Source organism: Cricetulus griseus, chromosome 3 (assembly GCF_003668045.3).
Source record: "Cricetulus griseus strain 17A/GY chromosome 3, alternate assembly CriGri-PICRH-1.0, whole genome shotgun sequence".
Taxonomy (NCBI): Eukaryota; Metazoa; Chordata; class Mammalia; order Rodentia; family Cricetidae; genus Cricetulus; species Cricetulus griseus.
This window is the reverse complement of record NC_048596.1, coordinates 7739385-7763054: the sequence shown is the minus strand read 5'-3', so window position 1 is coordinate 7763054 and position 23670 is coordinate 7739385. Positions and strand designations below refer to the sequence as shown.

The window sequence follows — 23670 nt, the reverse complement described above, 5'->3', positions numbered from 1 at the left end:
TGAAAGTGGACGCGTTCAGAACCCCGAATCCTTAAGAGAGCTGGGGGTCTCTTCAGGTTGAGGTGCCTGGGGCTTAGGGATGGCATTTTCCAGCGATGGAACACGGCATAAAGTTGTCCGAAGTGTTCGGCAGTGGTTGTGAACAGACTCAGACCCATTCTGACCGGGGAGGGGAGTACCATGGAAACAGTTTAGAAGCTGGGGAGATCTCGCCACGGTACGCTGCTCTTCTTCTTACGGGTTGTTTTTAAGCACCCCTGAAGTGGGCCCCCGTAGGAATTTCAGTGACCTTTAAGGAAAGTTTGAAAATTTAAGCAAAATGATATCAAAAGTGTCCAAATAAACAAGTGGGTGCTCAGACCTTGGCAGTGAGGCTCTAAGACGTGGGCGCAATGATCTGTTAGGCTCCAGCGCGACCAACCATGACTCACCTTATTTTTTAACTGATGTAATTAAAAGTAGCTTCAATGCCCCAGTGGAGGAATACGGACTTTCTGCTTGAAACTGTGTAACAGCAAGTCTACACTCATAAAATGGTATGAGTAATTATCTTGTACCTTGGGTTGTTTTTTCTTTTAACCTTAAAACCAAACAAACCACTATTTAGCTCCACTATTGGTTTCTGTCTTAAATGCATTAGAGTTTTAGTGTTTTTTCTTTCCCCTTTTTTTCCCACCCCCTCCTTTTTTTTTTTTTTTTTTTTTTTGTAAAGATATCAGAAAGCTGAAGAGGGAGAACTGATATTTTCACACAATTGTTCCTCCATGCATACACCAACAGCTGTCGTGTATGATTTTGTGGAATCTGATATTTTGAACGAAATGACTTCCTTACTTTCCGTAGTAATATAATAATCAATTTCACCATAGATGGCTGCGTACATGTCAAGCGTGGGCTGCTCCTAATTAGCAATGCATGGGGTGGCGGCCAGAGAGCTGGAGGCAGTCTCAAGTTAAAAAAAAAAAAAATCAGCCTTCAAATTTTACACTCATAGGGCTTGGGGAAGTTTTCCATCTGCTGGGATTTTAAAACACAGATTCAGTTTGTGGTGTTCTGAGAAAATACTGGGAATGACATGTGCAAATGTAACAGAGAGGGACCTGTCGCTCTAACCGTTGCTGCTTTGCTTTTTATCAGAGCTCTGTGGTGGTGACTTTCTTATGGCCACAGCTCTGTCTAATGAGATAGAGGCAGACACTAGAGGTAACCTAAGTTAAATATTCTGAGCCACAGAGGGTACCCGGGTTTTGTGGGCAATAGAAAGGTATGTGCTTTAGGCCACCACAGACTCCCACTGGCCTTATACTTAATACAGTTATACAGTTTATTACCCAGGTTCTGACCTTCTGTCCTTCTCATCGAGTCTGAAGAGTTTAAAGGAATTAAGTCATGTCTGTATCCTTGACACATACCCAGTTCTTCACCATGGACAGCCGGCTGTGCTGAGATCTGCATTCTCGTCCTTAGAGACAGCCATAAAGTCTACTCAGTCATTTCTAACCTGCACTGTGCCATGCGGGCAGCTGGGACTTTGAGAGATTTCAGACTGTGAAAGATATCTTTAAAGTACTTCTGATTCGGCCTTTGCTTCATGGTAGTGCCCTGGGCTGCTAACACCCCCGAGCTGGCTCTCTGAATAGTAAGAATCTTTGGAGATCAGACCCAAAAGTCAGTATGTAAAGAGTCCCTGATTCCAAGAGTTTGAGATCTTGAGACGTGATAACTTTAGGAACACCTCTGTTTTATTTTATTTTATTTTTATTTTGAGGCAAAGCCTCGATGCATATGTAACTTAGGCTAAACCTAGCATTCTGAATTTAGCCCAAAATGGCTTCATCATGGTCCTTCTGATTCAGCCACACGAGAACTGGAATTACAGGCTTTTGCCATCATGCTGGGTTGTGTGCTTGGGTTTTCAGACTAGGTGCTCTAGGATGCATGTGGAATTGGACTTTAAAATCCATACATACATAATATATATAGTAGTCAACTGAAGAGGCTAGTCCCTCTGTTCTCAGCACTCAGTAAGCGGATCTATAGTTTTCTCCAGGGCCACAGAGCTGATCATGCAATGCCGAGCCAGGCAATTCGATGAAATCACGTTAGGTTCTCTCAGCCCTGAGTGTTTTATTCTAAAAGCCAGAGGCTGACAGCGTTGGCTGAGTCTCACAAGGGGGTCTTTGGAAGATTAATTGCTTGTGTCCCTTGATTACTTTTGCAGTGTCTGGTATTTGTAGAAAGAAAAGGTGTGCTGGGTGTGTAGTAGGTGGGAGTGGCTCATTAAAGATAGACGCGAGGCTGAATCCCCACCCTCACCATAGTCTTAGAATTAAACAGTATTTCTAAGATATTCCAGCTCAGTGTTCCCAAGGCGCAGCATCAGCATCACCTGGACTTGTTCAGGATGCTGATTTCCAGGCCTGTCTATGGGCTCCTGAGTCAGAACCCAGCACTCAGCACCTGTTGTCCCAGTTCTCCTGGTGCCCTGCAGTGTTTAATAATCACTGCTGCCATGTCCCCCTCCCCCATCTGTTTACAGCCACACAGTCACATGGGGGCTAATTGCTTTTTCCTGAAGATACTAAGAACTAAGAGAACCACACGTCATTCCGTGTATCGGGGTCATGCTAACATTTCCATGCATCATAAATAACTGCTTTAGGAAATTAATATCCTAACACCAGAAGGCACAAGGAAATGCTAAATGCCTCATCTGAACCTCATTTTACGGAGGAGACAGTCAAGATCCCCAGCAGTGAGAATGACCCCAATAAGATGTACAGTTATCAGCTGGGTGTGGTGTCACACGCCTTTAATTGCAGCCCTCAGGAGGCAGAGGCAGGTGGATCTCTGTGAATTCCAGGCCACGCTGGTCTATGTGGTGAGTTCTGGGACAGCCAGGACTATGTAGAGAGACCCGCCTCAAGAAGAAAAGAAACAAAAATGCAGGGCAGTTTCAGTGCCAGAGCCTGTATGATAGCGAGTCTGCGGCTAACCCACACAGCGCCTGTCACTAGCCTGGCCCTCCTCCTCGGTTCCATACAGATTCCCACCTTGTCCTTACCTTTAAGTGCGTCAGTTTCCACAGTGGGCAGTTCTAGGACTTCAGCTAGTTTGAGACTTTTCAAATTACCCTAAAATTTTGTTTCAGTTTAAAATGGGCTTTAACTTCATAACTTTCTTGTGCATTCACACAGAAAGTTCCAGCAGCTTCCACTACTGAAAAGAGAGTTCAGAGAACATGGGTGCCCTTCCCAGGCACATGTTTCATCTCCCAGCAATGTCGCTCACACACATCTCCTCAGATCACACACTTAGGTGGCTTTATCTTCAGCTTTAGTTACAAGGAAGAATTTGACAACAAGTCTGTTGAATATTTTAGAGTTTTATACTTGATGTAGTTCCTGGTATTAACATAGATTTGACAGTGTTCAGGGACTGGGTCCAATCCAAATTCTCCCAGAGATTCATGTTTTAAAGCTCTATAATCAATATGCGCACACACCTACACACACGCACATGCACACACGTACACACATACACACACGTGTACACACACACGTACACACACATACACACACGTGTACACACACACACGTACACACACACACGTACACACACATACACACATGTACACACACGTACACACATGCACATGCACACACACACACACACGTGTACACACACACACACACACACACACACAGAGGCCATTTAGCTAGAGAAACACATTGAGGATGTGACTCCCAACTGTTGTCTGCATGTACGCACATGGAACGTTGTGTCCATGGGGAAATGTTAATCTGATCTGCGTTTCTACCTGTTGCCAGGTGCTGTGACATGGAATGGGTCGTGTAACATCTGCTTTCAGATGATCATGGGGTGATGGGGAAGCCAGACAACTGATCTAGTGTTCAGTTACGTGAGAGGGTGGTAAAGATTGGAGCGTGGCCGGACCTTCTAGAGCATGCTGTGTGGAGGTGAGAGAAGGCCGTCTGGGCAAGGGGGACTTGGTTTTGAAGCAGGGGCTTCTCCAGTGGTCTGAGCAGATGGATTAGAACACACAGAGGCATATTCGGATAACTTTGTGCACACTGAATTCTACTGGGGCAGCACTGCCTAGGAACCCCTGACAGTTAGCTCATATTTATATATAAAAATAAACGACTTGGCTTCTTAGGGAACTGTGCATTGGATAATCAGGGAGCTTGTTTTTCCTCCCAGGAGTCTCAGCTGCCCTCCCAGAAAGTGTCTCAACTGAGAGATCACCATATCTTATGTTTCCTGGAAATATGGAATAAATGTCCCCTAATCCCAGAGGTTAAACCAATTTCTTAGATTTTAATGTTCATAAAACAAGTGAAATTCTGCCTGGAAAACCGCATCTCAGACAAACCAATTCTAGCCCTGAGAGGTCTAAGCTGGTTTCACTCTGAAAGCCCAGAGTGGGCTGGACAGATCTTGACAGAGGGTTACATGAGAGAGGGATACATGAGACACCTGGGCATTTTGCTCGCCAACCCTTCAGACACGTAAGTTAAGGCTCTGCTGTGCTGGACTGCTTGTCCAGATAAAAAGGGAAGAGAAAATTGAGCAGTTTCATACAGCCTGGCTTGCAACACAGTCATCCCAGCCAAGCTCGTGCAGATATTACACTGGTTTCTCTAAAGGTGTTCCCAGGACCCCAGCCGCGGTTAGTTGTGACAATGACGATAGCCACCGTTTTGATGAGCATCACAGTCTACAGAACACCTGCACAGTGCTTTGATCTCCAGGCAGGCTGCACAGCGGAGGACATTATTGTCTTCGTGACAGATGAGGTCATTGAACCTCACAGTCATCGGATTTCAAAGGTGGGAAGGACCTCAGAGGCCCGTTCTCTTCACCCGCTTTCTCTTTAAAAAGAAAGAAGGGGAGCAATTCCCACCTGAGACTCAGGAAAGCAGACACACAGGGACTCAGTCTTGGTCTTAGGAGCAGGTCTGGACCATCTGATGCTCCTCATTAAGTTTTCACTCCTGAAAATCCTGAAGGAAACTTAGGATGTGTGTGTTTTCTGGAGAAATTCTGTTGAAGCTAGACCTCCATGCTGCTTTAGGAACATATCACTGTAGAAAAAGACTCACGTTTATACTTTTATATGTAGACATATTCAAGCATAAACCAGTAGACATGCAAACCACCCATAATTGTCTCTGGGGAGTTGACGGTGGGACTGGACTGGGCAGCATCTTGAAGCGGTGTCAGCATGTATTGGGGAGCTAGATAGTGTCTCAATATGTAGCCCAGGCTGGCCTCAAACTCTCCATCTCCCAGGCTCAGCCTCTGGAATGTGCTAAGATAGCAGTTTTGTGCTGCCTAGCTTGGCTGTGTTTACCGATATTTCTTTTTTTTTTTTCTTTTTTTGGGCAAGCATATAACTTTACTATTTACTCATCTTTAGTAAATCAAATTTGCATGCACACAGGTGAGCACTCACTGAAACACCTTGGATTCATCACATATTTGAGTTTCAATTAGCTTATATATGTATATATATATATATATTTATATTTATATAAAAAGAGCAATAATGGCAATATGTTATGCATCAATAGCAGCAACAGCTTTTCCAGGTTCTGCAGATATTTTTCTTATAAAAAAATTTACCTGAGTAAAAATGACTATAATAGTACCATTTGTTCATGGGGTGGGGGTAGACAATGAGTTTGTAAGGCTCTTGCTAGTTTAATATTTCTAAAATTCACAGCAAACATGAATATTAAATAATCCCTTTCTTTAATAATTTTAAGTTATAAGCCAGGCATGGTGGCACATGCCTTTAATCCCAGCACTCGGGAGGCAGAGGCAGGCGGATCTCTGTGTGTTCGAGGCCAGTCTCCAGAGCAAGTGCCAGGATAGGCTCCAAAGCTACACAGAGAAACCCTGTCTCGAAAAACCAAAAAAAAAAAAAAAAAAAAAAAAAAAAAAAAAAAAAAAAAAAGAAAAAGAAAAGAAAAGAAAGAAAAAAAACCACTAGATCCCTTTTGTGAGAAGTGCAGACTGTCTGATAAGAGAGTGGCACAGAGACAAAAGGCTGGAGATTGGACATAAAGGCAAGTGGGGAAGTCGGAACAAAAATATAGTTTATAAGCCCCCGTTAGAGACTATGTAGACAGAGAAAACATCGGACCTGGAGTTAAAAGACCTTTGGTTGACTCCGTTGTTCTGTAGGTGACCTTGGGTGGCTCATCATATCTTTCCCGGTCTCGTTCTTTTTTGTTTGTTTTTTGAGACAGTCTCACTATATATAGCCCTAACTACGCTCACACTCTCAATCCTCCTGCCTCAGCCTCCTGGGTGCTGGGATGACAAGTGCTTACCTCCATGTCTGACCTGTAGTTTTCTTAGTGTAAACAGGAAACAGTCACATTTGGCTTCACTACCCATATGGTTCTGGAGGATGGGCCACTAGTGTCTCTGTGTGTGTGTGTGTGTGTGTGTGTGTGTGTGTAACTGACAAAGTGACAAGCACAGAACAAAAGAGAAGGCAGGATTATTATCCATGCTATGAATCATCTCCAGGCCTGTCACAGTGACATGAATCATCCGATGTTGTGGCAAAGGCCCAAACGTGGGTTAGCAGTGTGGACCCGGTAATCTTGGAATTAGTCACAGAGGCCTAGCCTCTGCTGATGCAGCAGCACCACTGTTTGTGGAGAGACCGTGCAGCAACCGAGTGTCTGAGAAGAAGACCCCCTGCTGAGTCCTGGTGAGGTGTCCCACCCTCACCCTCACGTCGGCCCTGGGGCTCCAGCCACGGCTCTGCTCTATCCAGGTGTTTGACTCTCGAATTTCACCTGGCTTTCACTTTCTACCCTCTGTTGAACGAGGGGGTTGTGACCAGGAGATGGTCTCCAAGGCCCCTTGCTCTTCAAATCTAGGGTAGTTAGCTAGAATTTTAAAGTTGCAGCCTGCACAGGACTGGCATTGTCGTTACTGGCATCTTTGTAACCTGGCAATTAGGGACCTCCCTGAGTGCCTCATGGTATGATCCAGTTTCTGAGAGGACACGGTAGTAAATCACGCCCCCTGCATTAATTAACATGCAGTTATTTCATTTGTTACAGCAGCTTACATACGCTATTTCTTTCAATGCACATGGTGGGTACTGATCCGATCGGGATGCACAGCTTTTCCATCTCCTTAGCATTTTTTTTTTGGACCCCTTTGGGCTCTTCTTGTCTGGTTCTCCTTAAAGTATACAATTGGTAAATCGTGAATTACACTGTTGTAGAAAAATAGGGGATGTTTGATGAATTTTTATGGCTTTTTACCTGGGGGCTGTAGGGGAAACGCTGTCCACACCCAATTGGGGCCCGGCCAGGTGACGCTTCTAAGGACCCATCTAAATTTTGGGTATGTGTGGTCAAATGGAGCCATCGAACTGAACAATAAAGATGTAGGAGATACTTAGTTTCAGGAGACAGCAAGGCCTGAGCCCTGGGTTTGCCTCTTCTGTAGGAAGCACACTCATGTGGACTGCATCCTCCTGGTTGGCCATTGCTCTTTTCCCCTGGATCATATTTTATGCCTTAGCACAGAAAAGAAAGAAAGAGCATATTCATGACACAGTCCAGAGAGTGAACTGGGTTGAATCCAGAGAGGGTTTAAATCCCTGATTTGTTCTCTGGGGAGCCATCATAATTATTGTGAATGAAGTTGGTTGGGCCCCAACATACTTTTGGCTTTTGCTACTGGGTGGCTGGACGTCACCGGGGAAGAGCCCGAAGCTGAGCTCTATATGGTCACGGCATGGACCTTCAACACCGGGAAAGAGTCCATGACAAAGTGCCACATGGTCCTGGATATCTAACATTGCCTGGCTTGGTTCACCCAACCACTGTTGCCACTATCTCTGCAGCTTGGGCCCCACCCTGAAGGAGAAGGCTTGTAGATTCAAGATACCTTTATTCAGATAAATACCAGCCAAATGCAAGCCAGAGTGTGCCCAGAGGCAGCAAGGCAGGGAGGCCAGAGAGAAGGGGCCCCAACGTGTCTGCAGCCCCTTAAGAACCTAACACTAGTCATCCCTTTGACCACGGCCTGACAGGCGTGGTCAGGCACACCTGTAGCCAGCCCTTGGGAGGCGTGGTCACGGTGCCTCCCTGCACCTCTCTACCCTTGCTCTTTCCTCTCCAGCAGTCGTCCACCCCTTGCCTTCTCTTCCTCTTCTTATCTGTGCATCCTTAGCTTCCTTTTCTGTCTGTAAGGAACATTCGTCTTTGTTGGCAGAGCTCCCATGCTGCCGGTACTGAGGGTGACAATGATAAGGATAACATTGGCAATGATAATACAACAGCAGAAATAATGATAGAAGTGGTCACTTGCTGTGTGGCAGGAACTGTGCCAAATACTTTATGCACCTGTCCACTCTCAGAGCAAGCCTGCAACTTGGATCCATCCATCTTCCTTTTAATGACAAGGACCTCAGGCCTTAGAAAAGCTGAATATTGGCCCAGAGACACTAGTTTATAAGAGGTGAAACTGGGATTCATCCACAGGACAGTACTAACTCTTAAACCTGTAGTTGCCTCTGAGCAAAGCCCCTCCTCAATCAATGATTCATCGATCTGACTGAACCAATGAGTTCATTCCTTTTACCCTGACCCTTAATGGCATTGAGTATCCAAAGATTCAATACTTCCCAGGCCAAGGACTATTTCCTAAAAGGAAGGTGTTCCTATTCACCTGGAAAATATTCTCCCCAAGGACACTCTGCAGCATGCAGAGCGCCCAGAGAACACTTTACCTTTGTGGACCTCAATGAGAAAAGTGTAACCTTAAAATAATAATAATAATAATAATAATAATAATAATAATAATAATAATAAATGGGTACACTGTTTGGGAGGCTGAGGCAGGAACATCAGTGCAAGTCTGAAGATAATCTAGCCTCCACGGCCAGCACCAAGCCAACCAGGGCTAATGACAAGACCCTGCTTCTAACTAACTGCATGAATAGGTACACCGAGGTGCAGGGGGGTGAGCCTTTTCCTTTCTCACCGTCACACAGCTGCTGAGAGACAGGTTGCAACCAGGACCCTTGATGCCTGATCCCTGGCCGTAGCCACATAGGCAATCACTATAATCTCCCATCACCACCTCGCTGAGCAGAAAACCAAGAACTATTACCATTTCAATGAAGATCTTTTCCTCTTAGAAGAATATGTTACTCAGAATTTGTCAGTGTAATAAAAATGTTTGAGAAAAAAATCAATTTTTATTGGAAGGGGGTACATACGCCAAGGTACACCTGCGAAGGTCAGAGGACAATTTGTGGGAATCTGTATTTTTCCTCCTACCACGTAGGTCCCAGGGATTGAACTCAGATAGTCAGGTTTGGAGGCAAATGTCTTTATCTGAGAAGATGGTGTAAGGGAGGGGAAATACATTTTAGCGTTTGTAGCCTCTGATGTGCTGGCCCACACTGCTGTTTCTGGGCCTGTGGTGAGGCAAAGCATGATGGCAGTGAGAACAAGCTGGGACAGAGCCGTTCCTTGACAGTGGTGGCTGGAAACAGAGTCAGGTTAGAATGGACCAGGGCAGAATAGACCCTTCAAAGATATGTTCCCAGTGACCCCTTTCCTGAAGCAGACCCCCATTGCCCAAAAACCCTCTTAGCTATGAGCCAAGTCAACAGATGGATGAATCACCCTCATGATCCAATCACCCCCCCCAGCAGTGCCACCAGCAGGGACCAAACCAAGGCCTGAGTTCCCTTAGGGACACTCCCTATCTAAATCATAGGAAGTGATGACAAACTTTTAACACAAAGCCAGTTCACAGTGCCTCGAAAATGATATGTCATATGTCATATGTTGAATGTGTCACAATTGATAGCCATAGAGCTGTTTCTGCTGCTCACAGGGACATCAGTGTGGCCGGAGCTGGATCACCAGCCCTGTAAAGGAGTACCCCAGACCACACTCCACCTTGTGGGGGCCTCTCCTTCCAAATCCCATTTCCAGCGTGTGGGACTGTGACCGTGCTGTGGGTGGAGTAGTATTTGGTTTTCAGAACCCCCTAGAGGCAGGTTTTGGTTGGCAGGAACTCATACCAAAGTTACTGTCCAGGTTTCCCTGCAATGATGTGCTAACCTGATCCTTAGTCCTTGTGTTCAGTTCATTCCACAGAAGACACTGGTGGGAGCCAGAGAGTCCTGAGTCGGTGTGGGCCTTGGAGAAGAGCCTAAGTGAGTTAAATGCAGATCATTTAGCGGGGTGGCCTTCTTTAAGCATTGTTGTTGCTGAGGAAGGCCTGGCTGTGTAGCCCGAGACTGGCTCTGAATCCCTGTGATTCACTTGCCTGAGTCTTCCAAGTTCTGCGATACAGGGGCATGCCATCACATCCAGTTTGTAACATGAATGAGTTTTGGTTTTATTTTTATCTATGTGCGTGGTGTGTGTGTGTGTGTGTGTGTGTGTGTGTGTGTGTGTGTGTGTGTGTGTGTGTTGTGTTTGTGTGAGATGTGTGTGTGCATGTTTGTGTGTGTATGTATGTGTGTGAGTGTGTGTGTGTGTGTGTGTGTGTGTGTGTGAGAGAGAGAGAGAGAGAGAGAGAGAGAGAGAGAGAGAGAGAGAGAGAGAGAGAGAGAGAGAGTACATAGAGACCGGAAGAAGGTCCAGACTCCCCTGGTGTTAGAGTTACAGGTTGTATTGAGCTGCATGACTTGGGGGCTGGGAACTGAACTGCAGTCCTTTGCAAAAGGGGCAAACACTCTTAACTACTGAGCCATTTCTCCAGACACAAACAAACCAAGGAACTGCACTGGGGGAGTCCAGAGTAGAGACATGCATAGTGGGCTCAGGGGGCTCCCTGGAATCTTCTGTTGTTGTCATCCCCCCATTTCAAAGTCGCTGCCCTCTGGGCTGACTTTGTTGTCGGTCAGCCTCTCCTGAAGTGATGGCTTAACAGCTGGCTTAGCTCACTGGGTGTGACCATGCATCTCTGTCCTGACATCACCAACAGAATGGCTGTGAGTGTCCTTGCAATTGTGTTACCTGGAAAATGTGATGCTGTGGTCACCCCAGCCTGAGACACATTGCCTGGACACTGCGACTTCTGCCACAGATAAAATCCTAAGGGTCAAAATGTTAGGCAACAATCCCCTAATCATACATCTAACAGGCAGATGGAAGCCTGGGTCCCTGACCACAGATGACCCTCCCTACCTGTCACACACCACTGATGTGTCTCCACACCCATCCCTGGTGAACAAGCCAGACCTTGTGCCTCTTTGTTCAGACTCGAGGGGAAAGCCCCTCGGATGGTCTTTGCTTTCACCAGCTGAATTTCTTGACAAGTGTAGCGTGAACCTGTCTGTCCTGAGCTTCCCCAGTCAGAGCACATCACGCCGTCCCCTGCTGTCTCAGAAAGTCTTCTTTTTCTCCACTCTTATGTCTCCTCATCTGCAGGCTCTGCACAACTCGCAGCAGGTGCCCGACCCACATGGGCTGAAGGAACAAAGTTCCGAGGGCACATCTGGTCCTGTTTCAGAGCAGGCTCCTGTGTGTCATTGACATTCTGCTTTTGGAGCAGGATGGAGATTTCCAGCACCCCAATCCCTCCCCCTCCCTCCCTCCCTCCCTCCCTCCCTCCCCTCCTCCCTCCTCCCCCTCCCTCCTGCCCCCCCCTCTCTTCCTCCTCCCTCTTCTCTGTCCCTCCATCTCCCCTTCCCCCTCCTCTCCTCTCCCCTCCTCCTCCTTCCATCTCCTCTCCTCCCTCCCCCATCTCCCCTTCCCCTCCCCCTCCCCCCACTTTCATTATATTATATTTGTGTTTTGAGACAGGGTCTCTAATGTAAACCTGATTAACCTAGAAAAGCTGTGTAGATCAGGCTGGCCTCAAACTCAGCAATGCCCTCCTGCCTCTGGCTTCTTAGTGCTAGAATGATGGGCGCGTGCACTATGCCTGCAATGCAGCCCACTGCTTCTGGCCACAGGCGGCCACGTCATTGCATCTTGTTTGGACAATTATCTGGGGCAACAGTCATCCTCTCCACACGGCAGAATGAAGAAGCCTCTACAGGAAGGCTTTCTTCAACATCTCTACCGTCCATCATTATGAGCTTAGCTAGTTTGCCCTTTTATTATTTTTTAAGATTTATTTATTTATTATGTATACAGTGTTCTGTCTGCATGTATGCCTGCACACCAGAAGAGGGCACCAGATCTCATAACGGATGGTTGTGAACCACCATGTGGGTGTTGGGAATTGAACTCAGGACCTCTTAACCACTGAGCCATCTCTCCAGCCCTAGTTTGCCTTTATGTAATAGTTTAGTTTGAAAATGCTTCAGGGAAACACTGCTTTAATTATTTTTTTTCCTACCAGACTACCAGAGTTTTAAAATCTAATTATACACTGTGAATTCTTTGTAACAATTAGTGGCTCAGAGATAAACTTCAGACGGGTGTTGGGGAGGGGAGGGGAGTGGGGAGGAGGGGGGCTGTGGAGCCCTCCCAAGTCTGTTTGGTAAGTCAGAGACTGTACAGTCACCTGCTGCTTCTGTGAGTGAGGACCAGACTCAGGGAGAGCATCTGATGGGCACCGTAGCCCTGGGTGTGGCTTCCTGTGAGCCACTGTGCTGTTCTCTGTACTGCTCAGATCCCACATCTGCTGGGGACGGCAGCAAATAGCACAGCCAAACAAGGTGCAGGCTAGAAGAGGTGTATCCAGTCCTGTGCCACCCACTCTCTGGACAGGAGCATCCTTGGCCAGGGCCTCTGGAGAACCCGGGGCAGGGAGAAGGCAAACTAGCCAGTCATGGGGGTGCACATGCCTTTAATCCCAGTATTCAGGGGACAGTGGCAGGAGGATCTCTGTGAGTTCAAGACTAGTCCGGTCTACATCATGAGCTCCAGGACAGCCTGCACTATGTAGAGAGAGACCCTGTTCAAAGAAAGGAAAAGAAGAAAGGAAGTACCAGTATCCTTGTATTTTCCCAGTTTAGTGGGAGCCTTGTGTGTGGAAAGTACTCTGTGCCCCTCTGAGTGAAGCGAGAGTCCTAGGTTGGTTTGGGTAAACATAACCATTCTAGGGTGAGGTGGGTAGTCCCAGGCTTAGTTAGGCTTTTCCAAGTGGAGGTCGTTCTCCCAGACACTGGAAGTTGAGTTGGAGGATCCTGGTTTTCATTGAGGTCTCACCAGCAGTCACCTCTGTGGCATGGGACAGGTTAGCTTTTCTGTGGTTGATAAGGGACTGATTGTGCTGGGTGCTTAAAATCCTGTAATTCTAAGCTTTCCCGGTCTGCTACTGTTCTAATGAGTAAAAGGAGGTGACTTTAAAGAGTCCTCTGTGTCAGGGTGCACCGCATAACTGGATTGGCTGGAGAAAGAAGGTGCTCCAAGATGAAATTTTCAGGGTTATGTGGCAGCCGGAAGGTCCAGCCTCTCTGATGGACTGGACCACCCCCAGTAGCCATACAAAGGTGTTTGTATTGATTGTTGCACAAAGTGTTTCCTCATACCGAGATCCCTAATCTAGTTTACATGTCTTACTGAAGGAGAGCATCACTCGTCCTCATGACTCTAGTCTTTATTATTTATCGTTTGCAATACACAGTAATACAAGAGCCTCGGGTGTGCCTGAGGCATCTTGTGACCAAAGTCATGGGATGGCTGCAATGCCCCTTCAGTAAAACAATTCTACAGATCACGGGAAACAATCACTGTTTTTACCACGGTGATTCTTCAAGGTCAAAGTACTTCTAAAAAACAGTTGTTCGTGCTAATATCTACTCCGGATACAATGACTCTACTAAATTCCTACACTACCTCTGGGAAGATGTTTTGTAGCCTTAGCTTCTCAGACACTTGGATTGTCCACTCATGTTGTCTGTCCTACCCAGGCTCCTAGCAGGATCTCTTCATGCCCACAACATCCAGGCAGTCCCAGGTCCACCTCAGCTTCTTAAACAGAATCACCCTTAGTGTCTGGGAGTCTTGGGGAAACGGTATTCATTTCCTGTGCTGCCCCACAATGTTGATAGTGTATAGCAATATAGATTTATTACAATTCTGGAAGCCAGATTCTAAGATAGCCTTGGTAGGTCTAAAGTCGAAGTGTCTGTAGGGCTGCCCTCTGCCTAGGCTCTTCAGGAACATCCTTTCCCTTTCTCTCTTTCTCTCTCTCTTCCTTCCCTTCCCTTCCCTTCCCTTCCCTTCCCTTCCCTTCCCTTCCCTTCCCTTCCCTCTTTCTTCCTTTGAATTTCTAAAGGCTGCCTCTGCTGTGCTGGCTCACAGTCTCTTTCTCCACTTCCAAAACACCAGCATATCGTCTTCTCTTTCTCTGATACATGCTTCATCTTCTCTCTCTGACTCCTGCCCTCATCACTCTTGTGATTACACCGAGCACACCTTGGTAAGAAGTGGTCTTCTCTCAGCTGAAGATCCTTCGTGTAATCACTACTGTAAAGTTCTCTTTACCATGTAAAAGGTGACACTCATGGGCTCTGCACATCAGAGTCTGAATGTCTTTGCAGACCCATCATCCAGTTCTCTGTCCAATTTGTCTTATAAAGAAAAAAGATTGACTTATATTTATGTGTATGGGTGTCCTGCCTGCATACGTCTGCGAACCATGGGCAGTGCCCATGGTGGTCAAGAGAGGGCTTTGAACCTCCAGAACCAGAGTGATTGATAGTTGCGAGCCCCATGTGTGTTCTGGGCATTGAACCTCCACTCTCTGTGAGAGCAGACAGTGTTCCTGACGCCTGAGTCATCCTCCAGCCTCCACTCAATTTCAAGAGCTAGACTTAGAGAGAAGTGTATTGAAACACCTATGCTGTGGTGGGTGGTGAGTGACTGTACCCAGCGGTTCAACAGCAAATTCCATTTAGTGACTGTGTCCTTAGACTCTCCGTTTTGAACTGTTCAAGGTACTTTATCCACATAAAGTGTATTCTCAAAAAAAAAAAATAGTGTCCACATCTACCAACTACCAGGTTCTGATAAGACACAGCCATCATCTTCTTCTTCATCTTGTTCCTGGCAGTTACCACGGCCACCCAGGCATGGCAAAATCTTCTGGGAAAATGCAAGAATCTCCAAGATTCACTCCATTCTTTTTTGGAGCTTGAGTCTTTACACAAATGAGAAAGAGTAGCAAAGGTGTCTTCATCTGGCTCTAGAGTGTGTTTGGATTTGGATTTGAGTGTGGGTGTGCCTCTTGGGACTCTCTTCAAACAGAGCAGTAAAACCTTGAAATAGATGCTACAAGAACACTGGAGGTATCCAAACGTTACTCTCCCTCCCTCCCTCCCTCCCTCCCTCCCTCCCTCCCTCCCTCCCTCCCTCCTCCCTCCCTCCCTCCCTTCCTTTTCCTTTTGGGACAGAAGACTTATATACCCAGTCTATCTTCAAACTCAAGTGCTCAATACTCACCTTCAGTCACCTGAGCCTTCTTTCTCTACCTTTCAGGTGCTGGGCTTACAAGTGTGTGCATCCACCTAGCCTGGCTAAGTTATTAACTCTTCAGGCTAAGGATTTTAGGGCTCCCCCTTCAATAGAACAATTAGTCTTTTTCTCATCTAAGGTTTTGGTTTAAAAGGGATATTCTGTGTGGATAATTTGTGTGAAACCACTTCCGGGTAAGGCAGGATAAAGCTGGGCACAGTGAGAATTTGCAAGACAAAGAAACTGGGAAGAGATCTGGTTCTAGTCTGCTTGTGTGCCAGTATCCGAATGGTGAGGTTCTGGGCTAGTTTTGTACTGGATCCAAATGACGAGGTTCTGGTCTGACTGTGTGCTGGGTCTGAATGGTGAGGTTCTGTAGCCATACCAGCCATACGGGTATCTGGCTTGCAGGCTTGCTGCGTGGCTGGCTATACTTGTTGGGAGGTGGCTCTTCTTCACATAGCCTTTCAACACCCAAGAGGAGAACTTCTAGCAAGAACTTGCTCCAGCCCAGAATTCAGGTCTAAAAACACAGCTGACTTCTCTGGGGAAAACAAAACCAACGTTGTGCTTCTCTGGTCATGGAAACCACATTGGCACCTCATTAGCGCCTTGTTTGTAAGGACAGTCTGTGTGGTGGACAAGCCTGGGGGAGAGCTGGCCCTGTGCAAGCAGGTTGGGGGGGGGGAGCTGAGTCAGCCTTCTAAGGCTCAGCTGCTTAGTACACAAGGAGTGATCATTCATCAGGGGACCACCCTGCCTCTGTTAACCATTATGTGAGCCGTTGTTAGCCCCTCCCGCGCTGTTACTGCTGTGATGGCTGTGCCCGCCACACATGGCCCACAGGGGTTAGGTGCGGCCAGCATAACTCCCAGAGGGAAAAGGTCCACCACACCGTTAGCATGGTCCCTCCTCTTGCCCCATGTTTTAAATGCAGCCAGCATTAGAGCCCAGCATGGCTGCTAACTGGGTGTCTCTTGAAGAACCTGAAGAAAGTTTTTGATTCCTCACACAAAAGGGAAAGAAAAGTAAGGTCTTTTTTTTTTAATCTGGCTTGTCAGTGTGTCTTGTTCTTGTACTTAAGTGTGGGTGTGCCTCATGTCTGGGATCTCACTTCAAACAAAACAAGCAAGCAGCCCAGGAGGAGGCATGCAGAGGGCTGAGGGGGGTCCCACTTTAAAAACAGGGTTGGGGTTCTGCCCCAGAGGCTTCTCTCCCTTTCCTCAATGACAGTGAGTGTTTGGATTTACAAGATTGAAATGAAAATGGCCTATTCTGTGTGACCCTTGAGACTGCAACAATCTCTCACAGGCCACAGGGGCATCACCTGGCTGAGCACCATTGCTCTCCCCTCCCTGCCTCCTGTGGCCTCTCTGCCTCCTCCAAGAGAAACCTAAGCATTCCTCAAAGGAGTATGGGAGAGAGAGGTGTGATGAGATTCTCTCTCTTTTCACCTCACCCCAACCCACCCTTCTCTCTCTCTCTCTCTCTCTCTCTCTCTCTCTCTCTCTCTGTGTGTGTGTGTGTGTGTGTGTGTGTGTGTGTGTGTACATGAGAGCTTCTCTTCTCTCCACCCCTCTCTAGACTCCCTTTCAGTTGGGGCCAGACACTACTATCAGGTACTTCCTGAGCCTAAGGAGGATGAGCTGGGGGAGCCTATAGTGGGGGAATTGGCCTTTCTTCCTCTGCAGAGATGGGTGGGGGTGGGGAGGTGAGAGCATCCTCTGTGTCTTAGTGGCTCAGGAGAATTCAGACAGGCTGTCCTCTGAGCTGACTTTGTTCCCAGGCAAGGATCAAAAAGAAAGTGACTGCTGGGCACTGATAANCTCTCTCTGTCTGTCTGTCTCTCTCCCGTCCATCCATCGGGGCTTCATTATCTTTGAGCTTTTACTGCACGGTGCTCGTGAGGAGACTGGAGTGTCCCAGCTGAGCATCTTTAGAAGTAGATTGGTTGTTCAGCCTGGCTGGTCCATCAATCCAGACTTCAGATTTCACAGCCCCATTCAGATGCCTGGTAATTCCACTTCATCAGCATCTAGAACACATTTCCTGGTTATATTCACATCCCACAAGGAGAACTTAAGACCCAGAAAATATGGTTTACCCAAAAGCCTCAACTGTGCAAACCACATGTACCAAATTCTCTGGGACAGTCTGCCCCATTCATAGACAAGTCCTTCTCAGTTTGCTAAGTAACACAGTAGCCACCTGACACAGGCCACTCTCTCAGATTCTGTGAAAACTGACTAACACTTGCTACTTCAAATTTAGATTTTTTTCATTTGTAAGTTTTTTTGGTTGTTCCATATACTACTTATGTGTAAAACCTGCCTCATTGGATCTAAAATGAGGACTAGGGTGAAAATTACGTCATGAACATACACTCAGTTCATTCTGTGAATAGTTTTCAAGCCAAGGAGCATATGGATTTTCTCATGTGATTTAAGTGATAATTTTTGGAACCAGTGGCTTTGCCAAATTCATGAAGATATTTACCAATGGCAATGATGAGCTCATCGTGGGAGAAGGCAGCAGGACCCAAGTGGTGGTTAGCATCGGGGCGGTTTTTATTTTATGTATGGTGCAGAGCAAACCTCTACAACTTTTATTATTATTATTAGTTACTGTGGGGGCAGGTATACACATGTGTCGTCATGTACACATGGAAGTCACAGGACTTGTGAGAGTCAGTTCTCTCTTCCCACCCTGTGGGACCTGGGATCAAACTCGGGTGGTCAGGCTTGGGGGCAGAGGCCTTCACCCACTGTGCGTCTCTCTGGCCCTGGGCACAACTTTTTGAATGTCTTAAATGTTTCAATAATAGTGTATACATTTAAAAAGTAATTGAAAATGGTTACTTACGTCTTGTTATATAGATACATCATAATTTGCCCAGCTCAAACTCTGTCTTCCTGTTACTGTTTGTCATTTTAACCACTAAATAATGTCAGAGGAACATTTTCAACTACCAAGTTTTGCCTTAGGATGTATTTTCACAATTGAATGATAGAGTCAGAAGCTATGACAGCCATGACCAGGCATTTCAAGCCATCTTTATCAAAGATAAATGACACATTACATCTTTGTCTATGTATTGTTCTTTTGAGACAGGATCTCACTATGTAGCCCTGACTGGCCTGGAGCTTGCTATGTAGATCAGGCTAGCCTCAAATTTGAGGCATCCCTGTATCCTGGTATCCTACAGCTTGGAGCCACCTCACCTGGCTGAGATTATGGTTTTTTCTACCTTATCTCTCCATCGTGGAATCTGTGTTTTTAATTTGGGAGGTTGCTTCCGACTACCAGAGAGATTGGACGTGCTGCCATGTAGTCTTTTCTGTTAGAGTTTTGGGCATTTCCTAATGTGTGAGCACTTGTTTGTAGAATCTATGAAGTGGAGTCTTGTCTATGTGGGGAAAGGGGCCACTCACTGAAACCTCGCCAATGCATGTGACCCTCTTGTCTCCTTACAGTGCCGCCAAGCTCCTGGACAAGAGCCCCTTCTCAGTCAGTAACCAGAACCCTCTGCTCCCTTCGCCAGCCAGCCTCCAGCTGGCCCAGCTACAGGCCCAGCTCACCCTCCATCGGCTGAAGCTGGCACAGACGGCCGTCACCAACAACACTGCAGCCGCCACGGTCCTGAATCAAGTCCTCTCCAAAGTGGCCATGTCCCAGCCTCTCTTCAACCAGTTGAGGCATCCCTCTGTGCTCAGCACCCCACATGGCCCTACTGGAGTTTCCCAGCATGCTGGCACCATATCCAGTACCCGATTTCCTTCCAATGCAATTGCCTTTTCGCCTCCTAGCCAGGCACGAGGCCCAGGACCGTCTGTGAGCCTCCCCAGTCAGCCCCCCAATGCTGTGGTGGTACATCCCTTTAGTGGGGTAATGCCCCAGACCACTGCCCAGCCAGCAGTCATCCTGGGCATTGGGAAGGCTGGACCTACACCAGCTACTGCAGGGTTCTACGAGTATGGCAAAACCAACCCTAGCCAGGCCTATGGTTCCGAAACGGAGGGCCAGCCTGGCTACTTGCCAGCCTCGGCCTCGGCCACAGCATCAGGCAGTGAGGCCTATGAAGGGCACTACAGCCACACAGGGCAGGATGGCCAGGCTGCCTTTTCTAAAGACTTCTATGGACCCAATGCCCAAGGTTCACACGTAGCAGGTGGATTTCCAGCTGAACAGGCTGGGGGTATGAAAGGGGAGCTTGGTGGGCTGTTGCAAGGTGCAAACAGTCAGTGGGAGAGCCCCCCTGGATTCTCTGGCCCAAACAAGCCTGATATGGCAGCTGGACCCAACCTGTGGCCTCCACCTGCCAACCAACCCTATGAGTTGTATGATCCCGAGGAGCCTACTCCAGACAGGACCCCTCCTGCCTTTGGAGTTCGGCTTAACAACAGCAAGCAGGGGTTCAGCTGCTCCCTGCGTCGGGCCAAGGAGGAGCAGGCCGTCCTGTCCCTGAGGCCTCTGCAGGCTCATGAGCTGAGTGACTTCCATGGTGTGGCCCCCCCACACCTGCCACACATCTGCAGCATCTGTGACAAGAAGGTGTTTGACCTGAAGGTGGGTTACCCAAGGACAGCTGGGCCCCGGGACTGACTGTCGCCAGTGCCCCCTATTGAAATCATGAGTGAACTGCATTCATAGTGTCAGTTAAACTAGAAGTTTATAATTGATAAATATAAAAAAGAAACACCAGAAGTTTATAATTGATAAATATAAAAAAGAAACTCTGTATACATTGGGTTTTGCTTTTGCCTTTGCGATAGTTGAAAACTCAGCATCACAGTAGCCAAGCCATCTTGCATCAGCTATGGACTGGAAATGGGCCTTGATCTGTATTAACATTTTCTCCCTATACTACATCAAAGGAAAGGGCTAAGGCAGAGGCTTTGCTTCCAGGCTCAGGGTTAGCAATGGAGGCTCTCACTTCTTACACCTGATTAGAAGGAACTTCCTTTCTCTGGGGCCTTTTTGAGAATGTACATCACTACACACACACACACACACACACACACACACACACACACACACACTCTAGGTATCAAGACTATACAGAAATTCATAACAGCAGATATTCTGGACTCTATTTCTTGCCAACTTTACAAGTTTTCTCCATCAGAAGTTAGTTCTGATGGATTGATACCTAGAATATTAATTGCTACTTCTGTAATAAATGATGAGGGCTCTCAGCGGTAGACCCCAAAGGAATTTCAGAATTAAATCAGGGTCCTTTCCCTGCTTTAAGGCAGGTAGGAGCTTTCTTCCCCTACACAGATGAAAAAGCAGAGGTCTCCCGCTTTCCTTTGAAGACATTTCTTTTTTGTACATTCTGGAAGCTACAGTTCCTTCATTATATATGTTGTACTGAGTCTGAAAGAGGGGAAAGTGGAATTCTGGGTCAAGGGCAAAAGATGAATTCTCAGGCTAGATAGCAAACCATGAAAGAAGACTCCAAAGTATATCGTCTGGAGGGAGAGGCTCCTGAGCCCCCTTCCCCGTGGCGGACCCTCCCCTCCCCCATGTTAAAGTGCTTTGCACGGCTGTGAACAAGAACCCCCAGAGTAGAATGTTTGCTCCAAGGTACTGGCAATGCAATGAAATATTTGAAACAATGAAATGTGTGTAACAGCACATATTAAACTCTTTCCACGTGCCAGTAGTAACTGGATGAGGTAGACACTGGGGGATTGGTTTTTATTGTTGATTTATTGTATTTTGAGACTGGATCTCATTCAGCTGTGGCTGATCTTGGGCCCACTGTGTACCTGAGGTTAGCCTCTGCCTTCCTGAATTCTGGGGTTGCAGGAATGTGCCTCCATGCCCTCAAAAGGTAGACACTGTCATTGCCTTCTTTTCACAGAGGAGAAAATTTAGGCCCAGACATATGAGATGATTCGTACCAGATCACCTAGCTAGAGAGTCGCAAAGTAGAGACTCAGCCATAGCCAGCTGTCTGTCTCACCAGCCCCAGAGCATAATACAGTTCCTCCTTAGTGGGAGTCACTGCACAGTGTCCTTTGCTGCTGCTCAGGTTGGATAATCCAGATGTGTGTCTGTGACTCATCCAGAGGGTGAGACACGTCTTCACATCTCTAGTGTGTACACAGTGATAGCCATGATGCCAGCAGGTGCTGGAAGTCTTTGTCTGGCATAGCGTTAGGACGCACTACACTGCAGAGCAGAGAGAAGGGGGTGGCATTTCTCTGTGGAAAGGAAGAGCTCGAGGCCAGAGATGGGTCCAAAGTCTCCTGAGAGGAAACGAGGGAATCTGACCTCGTCGGATTAGCCATGCAAGATGCATACAGGGTTAACAAGACAGACTGGCAATTGTCAAGCAGCACCTGGGATGGGGAGGAGAGAGATGGAAATGAGGTCTCTGGGTGATCAGAGCCCCCTGCCTGGCTGGTAGTAACGACTGTTACCCCGTCTCTCCATTCTCGGGTCTTCTCATTCAGGACTGGGAACTACACGTTAAAGGGAAGCTGCATGCCCAGAAATGCCTGCTCTTCTCTGAAAGGTAAGCGCCACCCAGACAGTCCCATGTGCGAGCTCCCCAAGTGCTCACTGAGCACTGTGGGCTAGGCACAGGGAAACTGCAGAGAGCCCAGCAGGGGAAGAAGCCCCGCCTCCGCAGAGAGCCCAGCGGGGGAAGAAGCCCCGCCTCCGGAGGCACCCACCTAAGCAAGCGCAGGAGCTCCTACTCTTGCTGTAAATGCCAAGCAGAAGACGATACTGGAGGGGTGGGGGCGGTGTGCAAGTGAGCACGTGACTCTTGGGCAGACTGAATTGCAAAAGGCACAACCAGGCGAGACCTCACTGAGGATGCCTCCAGAGAGGTGGCTGTATGAGGGAAGCTCTCTCCCACCAGCCAGAGCAGGGTTTTGAGGTGTGAAGGCTCTGCAGCTGCTGTGGGCCCGGGGAATATCGAGTCTCACCAGCACAGAAAGAGGGGAGAGAGGCTGGAAGGGCCAAGCCCCAGGTCCAAGGATGAAGAGTAGATAAGGCCTCCAAGACCTCTGGTTGTTCACAATAGCTACAAAGTGAAAGCAACAGGGAGGCCCGTTAACAAAAAACTGATAAACAAAATGTGGACTGTCCACACAATGCAATGTTACTTAGTCTTTAAAAGGAAGGAAATTCTGACACACACAATTTTGAGCTGTAAAATTCCACTCCCGTGAGGTATTTTGGAAACTAAACAGGCTGGGGTTGGTGGGAACGGAGAGTAGGTGTTTCCCAGGCAGTGTTTCAGTTTTCTAAGGCGGAGGGTTCTGTGGCTGGCTGGGGTGGGGTGGGGGTTGTGTGGCAGGATGACTCTACTTACTGCTGCAGAACTGCGCCCTTAAACGTGGTTAAAGTTGTGCAGTTCATGCGTAGTATCTAACCACGACTGATTGAAAAGAGATTTTGCAAAGGGCTCCCTTTTCTTTATTGTGGTATCAGTACCAGCTTACAATCAAGCAGCAGTTAGCACATTCACAACTGAGCCAGTCCCACTGCCATCCACCCTAGCTCTCTCGCGGCCCCTGGGGACCGGTCTTCTCTGCTTATGGGTTCGCCTCTCATGGACATTTCGTGTAAATGCACTCCTATGGCAAATGGCCTTTCATGCCTGGCTTTTTAAACTTGCTCACATCATCATACATGAACAATATGCGCTTTCTTACATACACATGCAATGTATCCACTGATCTTTCGGATGGACACATTTCTACTTTGTGCCATGGGTGACAAAGGCTGTGAGCAACCAAGCACGAGTCTTTATTTATTTTTATATATTTATTTTATTTACACATAAGTATTTATTGCATACATTTTTTCAACTTTTGGGTGTTTTATGCATAGTAGAATTTGGGGTTATATAGTCATTTTTTGTTTAACTTCTTGAATAAACTAATTGTCTGACTCTCCTCTAGTGCTGGCCTCCGGTGTATACTTGCTTCAGCAGAGGGGACACTGTGTGCCTCCCCAAACAGCACAGCTGGTTATAACTCCACTGGAAATGAGGGTGAGTGGGAGTGGCCCTTAGACAGCAGTTTGCAGCAGAATCATCCGTCCTTAGGTTTATCTTCCACTGTTGAGATCCAGGACTTCCTGGATATGAGCCTCCTATGTGTGCACAGACAGGACTTCCGGATATGAACTTCCTGTGTGTGCACAAACAGAATTTCCGGATATGAGCTTCCTGTGTGTGCACAGATAGTACTTCCTGGATATGAACTTCCTG

At 47.3% G+C, this 23670-nt stretch overlaps 1 protein-coding gene across 2 annotated transcripts in view; it reads left to right on the top strand.

Annotated features, from left to right (window-relative positions):
- Window positions 1–23670, top strand: part of Rbm20 (RNA binding motif protein 20) — a 192841-nt gene that overhangs the window by 125754 nt on the left and 43417 nt on the right. For both annotated transcript variants that reach the window (XM_027407021.2, XM_035443060.1), the window contains exons 2-4: window positions 18911–20003; window positions 21899–21960; window positions 23360–23451. In XM_027407021.2, coding sequence (XP_027262822.1) covers window positions 18911–20003; window positions 21899–21960; window positions 23360–23451 — 1247 coding nt within the window. The remainder of the gene's footprint in view (window positions 1–18910; window positions 20004–21898; window positions 21961–23359; window positions 23452–23670) is intronic.